The sequence below is a fragment of the Miscanthus floridulus genome, chromosome 7 (assembly GCF_019320115.1).
Source record: "Miscanthus floridulus cultivar M001 chromosome 7, ASM1932011v1, whole genome shotgun sequence".
NCBI classification, from domain to species: Eukaryota; Viridiplantae; Streptophyta; class Magnoliopsida; order Poales; family Poaceae; genus Miscanthus; species Miscanthus floridulus.
Window position 1 is genome coordinate 39,481,864 of NC_089586.1, and position 9,786 is coordinate 39,491,649.

Consider the following 9,786-nt stretch of genomic DNA (forward strand, 5'->3'; position numbering starts at 1 on the left):
TGGTGTCCTTGTCTTTTTGCTAAGGGGCCATTTGAATCCTTTCATTTGGAGGAATTAAAATCTACTTAATAAATTAGACTATTTGGCTTGGAATTTGGCATTCCACCACTTTCCAAAGTTCACATATAAGCCTATCTCAAATTCATATGGTGGGAGATGGAAATTGATTCTATAGATCACCATTCTATGTTTCTACTTTGCAACTTATAACACGTTCTTCAACTCACACCTCTACGGTAGAAATACAATACATAAGTATCTCTCTCATATAGGTAACAATAATATACAAATATAATCCATATACAATCATATTAGCTTCATTAATATGTGTCTAAATTATAATTATTAAAAGGAATTCAATTCCAAGGATCCAAAAGGGCCTAATTGTTTTCAACTACTATGTGTGTCATCTTGTACTTAGGGATGCAAGTTCTAACTACTTTGAACTACTTTGTGTCTTTGGATTGATCCAAAAACTTGCTCAAATGAACTAGAATGGCATTTCAGGTAACTTGAGCCAAGATAGAAATGAACTAAATATCATTTGAATGTACCACCCTCTGTCCCAAAATATAGGTCGTTTTGTTTTTTATGTACACAACTTTTGATATGCACCTAGATGTATGATATGTTATGAACATTTTGGTTTTTTGGATACCTATATTTTTTGCAGTTGTTATGTGAACATTTTGATTTTTCTTCTGTTCATTTGGTTTGGGACTTCTTCTAAGGTTATGGCTACTTTTTTAGTTCTCTATACATTGAGCATGGGGCAAAAACCTCTACAAGCCTAGTTTTCTATACCCACATGTGATGGTAAACAGTTAGAGTGCCACAACCATACAACAACTGAATTTATTGTGGATAATTTACTACCTGGAACAACTCATCCATACCTATTCTTAACTCTCATGAAGTTGTGTTTCGGTAAGCATGGAACAACATAGATACTCATGAGCACTCGTGCCAACTTGACGTATGAGTAGGAATGCAGGGTACGTGATGGTGTTTTTTGGTTGAGGCGTCAGCTAACTAATTACTTCCTCCGTTCTTCCTGGAGCAGAATTTTCTAGATATGTCCTTCTAGAATGGTGTACTTACTCCACCTCTTTTCCCGAGGCAGGGTTTGTGGAGCTACACCTATTTAGCTGAAAAACATGAAGCGGGCAATCCCAAACAGGCCCTTAAACATGTTGTTCTAGAATGTAGTTAACAATTTTTTGATGAAAAATGTAGTTAACAGTAATCCCTCTAAGTTACTATGCCTAGGTAAATGGATGTAGGTATCAATGATGAGGTCAATCTTTAGCTCCAAATCCATGTGCCCTTTTTCCAGATCCAAATGACCAAATCCATGTGCTGCTCAGTGCTCACTGCCACTCCAATCGCCACCGCACCATTCGTGGCAATGCTTGTTCGGCTGGACTGAAAAAGTATTGTTCATGCTAAAAAATACTGTTCATGCTGGTTTATTATGAGAGAAAACCACTGTCATGGCTGGAAAAACAAGCCGAACAGGCCATCTTCTTGCTCAGCCGAACAAGAGCTCCGCCCTCTCTCATCAGCAGCCTGTCTCCATCCACGAGCAGTGAGAAGCACACCAAACCACAGTTAATTAATCACATAATCCTCACTCTAATCGCTGACATGATCACAATCCACAGCTATACAAACCTCCTGACCATTCCAGACCACCAATCCGAACCCCACCATTACTCCCCAAATCCCATAACAATTCCCTGCTCGCACCAACCCGGCGACCAGCAGAGCTCGCCCAAGAAACCCGCGCCACGACGCTCTGCTTTTGCTCTGCCTTGGCATCCCTCATCTGGTAGCTGACAACCAACTAATGAGCGTCATGTCCACGGTGGACTTGTCGCCGGGAACTCCGCCGCCGTCGCCGCCACCGCCACCGGGCCATCGCGGGTGCTGCACCTCCGGCGCGACGCTGGAGCTGGTGGGCGCGTTCACGGCGGTGTGCCTGGTGCTGTACGGGGTGATCCTGTACATGAACTACCTCTACGTGCGGTGGAGCGGCCGCGACGGCGTGCACCGGACGGACTCCGGCGCGGGGCTGCCCGCACGGAAGAGGCCCGCGGGCGGGATAGACAAGGCGGCGCTGGCGGCCATGCCGGTGCTCAGGTTCAAGGCGGACGCGCACGGCGGTGGCGGCGACTCGCCTATGGAGTGTGCGGTGTGCCTGAGCGCCATGCAGGACGGGGACACGGTGCGCGCGCTGCCCGGGTGCCGGCACGCGTTCCACGTCGCCTGCGTCGACGCCTGGCTCTGCGCGCGCGCCACCTGCCCCGTCTGCCGCGCGCGCCCCGCTCTCCCGCCGCCGCAGCAGGCGCCCAAGGCCGGCGCCAAGGTGCCGGGGTCCTCCGGCCGGCAGCCGGACCTGGACCTGGAGAGCCAAGTGTAGCACCCCGCGCGCGCCACGGCGAACTGCAAAGGTAGGTAGCTCGTAGCTGTTGCTTTCTGCTCCAAAACTGCAGCCTTCTTCTTGGAGTGAGTGATTAGATAGACACCCTGTAAGTACATAATCTTGTTGTTAATCTCTGTCGATTAGGATGGACAAGGACAATGTCTGTACCGTGTCATGTAATTCCGCTTGTGCATTCTTTGACAGTGAAAACCTTCTCTGCAATCACTGTGCACGGTACTGCCAATTCGCATTTTACAACATTTTTTTTTTGGAAGGTCCTGCAGTATTTTGCATCGCATTGGAACTTGTTTCTCAGCTCAGTTTCTGCGTCAAGCTCTCTTGTGAAAAAAGAACAGTATGTGAAGCTTTGCAATGACTTGCTGTATTTCCCTCTGGGTTCCAGAAAGCATCCTGGTCAATGGTTGTTCACTTATTCCCCAAACCTTTTCTGAACTATCTATACAATTGGCCCCAGAGATGTGGTTTCATGAATCTTACTCAAATCTCATTATTCTTCGACCAAACCCTTGGAACCATGAACTGATTCAGCACTGTTACTGCACAATCATGTTGCGTAAGTAAAACACGTTCGCTTCGCTGAAAAAAAAGCCGAAACACTGTTCCGACTGATTTGTTGTGAGAGAAAAATACTGTTCCGATTGAAAAAACAAGCTGAAAAAGACGGAAGCGAACAGGGCCTGCTGCATCCTCTGCATAATCAGGTGGCGATGGTAGCAGATCCGATGTTGAGCTGAAGGGGACATTGCAATTTGCAATGCTATTGGCTGATGAAATTTTTTAGTACCACGTTCGCTTCTTGTGTCCAGGATCGATTAGATTGAGGCATCAGCAGCCATCAGCGACAATCAAATGCTTGTTTTTACCTAGTGTACGGCATAGGATACTCTTGAGCCACTATCGACAAAATAGCCTTTGTACGCACCTAGGACATTTCATCGTTGAATAATGGATCCGGGACTATCCTATTGCTCTCGGCAAACAAACCTTTTTTTTTACTGAATTACGTATTATGTTTTGCAAGTTCATCCAAATTGTTTCGATAGGTACATTCCTCGAGTCGTACTGTACTACCCAATCTGATATTTTTACAACTACGGATGGCAGTTGACGTGAATTAAATGAACAATAAGTAGCAGGAACGTACTAGACGTACTATATAGGCCCTGTTCTCTTGTCTTATGGGCCGTCTTATTTTAGCGAGCGAACATTGTTTTTCTCTTACAATAAATCAGCGAATAATACTTTCAGCCATAGCTTTTCAGCAAAGCGAACAGGGTCATATTCTCTGTACAAAAAAATCATAAAAGAAAAATAGGCATCAATTTGTAGTACTGATGAAGCAAAGGCATCAATTTGTAATAGTGATGGAGCAAAAATATGCACCAATTTTGTTTAAGAGGGAAGAACTACTCAAAAACCTTGGCAGAATAGGTACCACGAACTAAGCTAGGCCTTGGGTTTAAAAAGATATATTGCCAAATATGGTAAAACCTAGCTACCTAGATTTGAGTCTCTAACTTGATTCATGTACTTAATTTTTTTGGCTAATTCTCTTTTAATAGTAAACGACGTATCCATCAATGTGAGATTGTCAATCTTAAGTTTTGATCACCCGATCTCTCGCATCTATATATGTACTATTCTATACTCATGTTGGAAAAGGAACATATTTCGGAGTACTTTTCTGAATATCTTCTTTTTGCAATACAATGATCTACATATAGGATAAAAAGCCCCCTCTGGGGATACAAATGGCTACTTAAGGTAGCTCTCTTGCATTGCTACTTATACCGTACCACCCAAATACAACCATACATTGCTGCGCAATAGCTCAATAGCTTCGGCCGCACGGCAATGCATGGAGAATCGTGATAGAATACCTTATCTTCTTATCCTGTGGTGATTTAACTCAATTGTTTACCCATTTTATTGAAAAGTACAAGACAGTCTTCAAGCAGTATCAGCTGAGTATTAAACGAGGATGGAAATTAAACTCACAGAAGTGTGACATCCCACCCATCCACGAGCACAAAGTGGACAAGAACCCAACTGACTGGAGACTGGTCGGCGTACTCCTAGTGCGCCCTAACAGAGAGGGAGGAAGGAAATAAAGAAGTGTAATTCATACAATTAAGATGGACTTCTGCCTAAATACATACACCTCACATGTGACGTTTATATATCCGCGCCTGTGTTAATCTAACAACTATAAAATTTCCCGAGTAGACCTAATCTAAACTCACTGTACCACAGTCCAAAATTAAAATCGAATATGATTCGTTAAAAAATACCAAAATACCGTTAGAAGGTCAGAAGTTAAAGATTTCTGATGGATGGTCTATCGTCATTTCTTGTTTTCTCAACAGAACGTCGGTGGATGGTGGGTAAATGTTAATATTAGGGTCGAGCAATCTGTCGGCACATATGGCTTGGGCTTGACCAGCCCAATTCATGCCTAATAATTTTCAGAGAAGTCCACTCATTAGACCAAACCCTAGCACATCAAAACTTTACCTCCCCAATTTTTCCCTCACCTATTGCCACAACTCCCTTTCTCGACATAGGATACTCTTGAGCCATTATCGACAAAACAGCCTTTATACGCACCAAGGATATTTCATTGTTGAATAATGGATCCGAGACTATCCTATTGCTCGGTTAGCCTACGCCAAACACATCTTTTTTTCTGATTACAGTATTATATGTTTTGCATGTTCATCCAAATTGTTTCGATAGGTACATTCCTCGAGTTGTACTGTACTACCTAATCCGATATTTTTACAACTACGGATGGCAGTTGACGTGAATTAAATGAACAACATGTAGCAGGAACGTACTAGACGTACTATATATTCTCTGTACAAAAAATAATAAAAGAAAAATAGGCATCAATTTGTAATACTGATGAAGCAAATGCATTAATTTGTAATACTGATGGAGCATAAATATGCACCAATTTTGCTTAAGTGGGAAGAACTACTCATAAGCTAGGCCTTGGGTTATTACCAAATATGGTAAAACCTAGCTACCTAGATTTGAGTCAACTTGTAAAGGCACTTAAATTTTTGGCTAATTCTCTTTTTACAGTAAATGATGCGTCCATCAATGTTGAGATTATATATGCTGTTGTCAATCTTAAGATGTCGCATCTATATCTGTACTATTTTGTACTCGCGTGGAAAAGAAACATATTTCGGAGTACTATTCTGATATCTTCTTTTTGCAATACAATGATCTCCATTCTTAGATAATGGAAACAAGTCCTGGCCTCTACCATCTTGGGATGTTACACAATCCAATGATCTATATATAGGATAAAAAGCCCTCTGGGTCTCTTGGAAGCTTTTCTCTGTTCTTGACTCGATCTAAAACTTATTCGAATGAACCAATCTAGGTTTTAAAGGAACTAGTAGAGTGTCCATGCTAATGTTACGGCAGCATTTCAAGGATGCACATGAAAACAACCAAGTGACAATATTGTTTTTATAGTTTAAGTTTCACACAATTGTTTGTAATAGACAACAAACACTAGTGCACCCATGCTAATGCTATAGTAAAATATAAACCAAGATAAAATTTGTAAAAAAAATAAAACGAAAATCAGATTCATTAGATTCGTGTTTCGTATATCTAGTTATACAAATAGGAGAAACATTTAAATCCGAAAACACTCATGTATATCACTAGCAAGTTCAAGTCATGAAATTACAAGCCTAGGCCAATCATAATGCATCAAGGCAATAATAAATTAATAAGTCATATCTCACCTTAACCATCTAATTTCTGATTTCCTTAAGTAGGTCATGGGGTTCTCCAGGGATGATATCTTTACATTCATTTTGCACTACACTTCAAGATGTCCACTCGTTTTAGAGAGGCACAAAGGTGGCACAATATCATTTTCTCAAATGTCCACTCATTTTAGAGAGGCACAAAGGATTTTCCTGTAAATGAAACAGGTAAACTTTTCAGAAACACATCCAAATATTTGTCTTTTCTGTGAAAAGCATCGGAAGACATTTCTTATGCAACAAGACAGGGAGATATGATAAATCGGGACCAACCTTTTTAGGTCATCCACAGACTTTTTCAGGTGTTCCACAGATTTGAGAGCATCCTCATCGTCACTTTCACCAGATTTTCCACTGTTGCTTGTCCAATCTTCATCACCTTCGTCTTGCATTTCAGATTCTGAGCCTTCATCCTCTGACTCAGCATGTTCATCATCCTCCTCACTTTCTGAGTAATCCTTCCAATAATCCTACCAATCAGGTGAAATGTGAGGTTTGCAAAGTTGCATCATGCCTTTATACTTTGTGAAAATGCAGTATCTTACATATGGTGCAAGAACGCTGCTGTCCAGAACCAACAGCGGCACGTGCAACTCATGTGCAAGAGATCTTACAAATCTCCCCCTGTAAAGCTCAGTTCCCGCATTAAACAAATTTCACAACCCAAGCATTTATAGCAACACTAAGTATCTTCATCCTAACTGCTTTATACCTGGAGAACTTTGGAGCAATATCCACCTTCATGAGGATCACTACTGCACAAACGATTTTTCAAGTCACTGCCCAAACATTAATGGAGACGGTCACATAATTCAACCGCCTCAATGAATGCCTGGGAATTTTTGGATGCAGAAGTTACCGCCTCGCAAAATGCATTTATCGAGACAGACATTTGATTTCCGGAGGCGGTCAAAACTGTCTGCCTCGGTAAATCAATTTATCGAGGTGGTAAAAAATGACCACCTCGATAAATCAATTTACAGAGGCGGTAAAAAATGTTAGCCTCAGTAAATCGATTTACGGAGGCGGATGTCTTAAGATGTCCGCCTCCGTAAATAGTTGCATAAAAAAATCAACTTTTTCTTATGAACTCAGGTGAAGATAAACTTTATATCAAAATTATAGCCCTCGACGTGATCTACAACTTTGTAGTTAAAAGGTTTTTGATTTGAAACTGTTTATGGTCCCAAAATTTTGTTGTAAGGATATATATTTTCAAATTTAAAATTAAATTATCAAACAATCTCGGATGTTGACATGGTCTATAAGAAAGTTATAGTTCTCGATACAATCTACAACTTTGTAGTTGAAAAGATTTTTTATTTAAAGTCGTTTAGAGTCCCAAATATTTGTTCTATGTTTATAAATTTTGAAATTCAAAATTTAGAATTCCTAAACAATTTCAAATGTTCACATAGTTAATATCAAAGTTGTAGTGGCCGACCTGAGCTACATGTATGCTGTTGACAAGTTTTTTATTTGAAGTCGTTTAGAGTTTCAAATATGTGTTTTAAATTCACATATTTTTTAGATTAATTTTTTTTGAATTTTTCAAACAATCTCAGATGGAGATACATCTTATACCAAAATTATAGTACTTGATAAGATTTAAAACTTTGTAGTTAAAAGTTTTTTTTATTTGAGTACATAGTAGCCAAAATATCTACTATAAGATTACGAAATATTGATATAAAAGAAAAACATATTATATATAGATATGGATGAGTGTGTGGTGCAGTGGTAGAGACGCTCTATAATAGAGCGCTCGGTCTAGGGTTCGATCCCCAGAAGATGCAAATTGCTAGGTCTTGGGTTTGATTCCCAGAAGTTGTAATTTTTTTCCATTAACCGACACCTGCCTCCCTTAATTCAGGTTTTCTAGAGATTATTAACGGATGTCCGCCTCAGTAAATATCGTTAACCGACGCCCATCTCCGTTAATGGATTAATAGAGGTGGGCAATACAACCATCTCCGTTAATTTGGAGGCCTTTAAATAGAGGCGGTTGTAATGCCTACCTCCGTTAACAAAAACGCCTGCCTCCAGAAAATTTTCTGTACCAGTGGATTCCAAGCGTGAGCCATACTCTGATGTGACACCCTTCTGCATTCAAAAGGGAACAAACACACACTCTCTAGTCGTCAGCCCACTAATGTTAGCTTGGTTCAAACAAAACTTCGAACAGATGAGGTGGGCGTCTCACTTGGCATAGTAGGGAAAATTCTGCCACGAGAGCGAGTAAGCGTGGCGACGGAAACGGATTGACAAGGAGGCAAAATTCTTATCACCGATGGCCTGAGGATAAGTACTAGCAAGAAGCAAAACTATGCATGCGGACATGCAGATGTGTGACATTAACAAGTGCATACATGGAGTCACATACTATCTCTGGAATTTTGTAGCAGTTAGCGCATCATCTTTTTCGCCGCGTGCTAGGCCGCCTCCCTCTCTAGCGACTCGCACTCACCCTAAGCGCCGCCGCCGCCACCACCGCCGCCGTCTTCCATCACCGCTGTCCACTGGTTCTCCTCCCTTCACCTCTGGTATCTCACCGGAGGCCGGAGGGAGTGGGGATATATCGTTTTTAAGTTTTTCTAATATCGAGTCCTTAGAGTTAGAGTTTCTCCATATCAAATTTTTTGGTATTGCAGATTTATCTTCTCTTCATCCTCTCCGACGACGGCGAGGGGGCAAGGTGGAATCATTTTCTCCATGGTGGCTCTATCGAAAATGAGGGTGACAACTACGACATCAGCAACTTCACCGGCATGACGACATGGGGACTTTTCTTTTCCGGATAGCGAGATCAAGGTGGAGGTGATGTTGGTACCATGTTCTCCGATCCCTTCTCTATTTTGTTGTGGTTAGATCTGGCCACGATGAAGGACTAGGGAGAATAGGTTTCAGAACAGTCTTTCTCATTCTTCGGTGGCAGAAAGAAGAAGGAAAACACAAGAAAGAAGAAGTTTCTCAACTCCGCCTGCAGGGATGTTGGCCATCGTTCGTTGGGCGTCTAGTCTCAAGTCTGTTGCCAAGTGTTTGCCTGAGCGGTCATCCATTCGAAGCGTCAAAAAGGTTTGGTTTGAAGATTTGGAGCTATTCATAGCGTGAGTATAATTTAGATGAACATGTTGATGTACCTAGCTGTTATCTAATATAATTGTTCTTTAGTGGCAAACAAAAATACTATCTCTGGAATCTACTCTTATCAAAGCAAGTTACTTTGGCCGCTAGGAACAACATCCACGTCGGCCCGAATGAACCCAGCCGTCCGATCCTCCATCCCATGGCCCTTATTGCTTGAAGCGGATTCTCTTCGGAAACAGCTTCTACCGTTTCTCGTGACTTTCTCCGGCTTCCTCTTTTCTTTCCTTTAGCTTCTCCGGTTTCACGTCCGAATCCACAACACCAAATATATACCCAGCTTTGGCTTCTACTTCTACACAATTCCCTTCTCGATTCTTCTCCTTCCTGACCTCGACGCTTCTGCTCCCGCAGACGTCGCCTCCGCTGCGTCCACGCCCACCTTCCCTTCCTCTCTCTCCCTCT

At 41.7% G+C, this 9,786-nt stretch overlaps 1 protein-coding gene across 1 annotated transcript; it reads left to right on the forward strand.

The window, feature by feature from the left end:
- Positions 1-1,667: 1,667 nt before the first annotated feature.
- On the forward strand, positions 1,668-2,730 carry LOC136463074 (RING-H2 finger protein ATL39-like). Its single transcript, XM_066462116.1, has one exon. The coding sequence runs from the start codon at positions 1,850-1,852 to the stop codon at positions 2,420-2,422; it is 573 nt and encodes a 190-aa protein (XP_066318213.1). The 5' UTR covers positions 1,668-1,849; the 3' UTR covers positions 2,423-2,730.
- Positions 2,731-9,786: the final 7,056 nt, after the last annotated feature.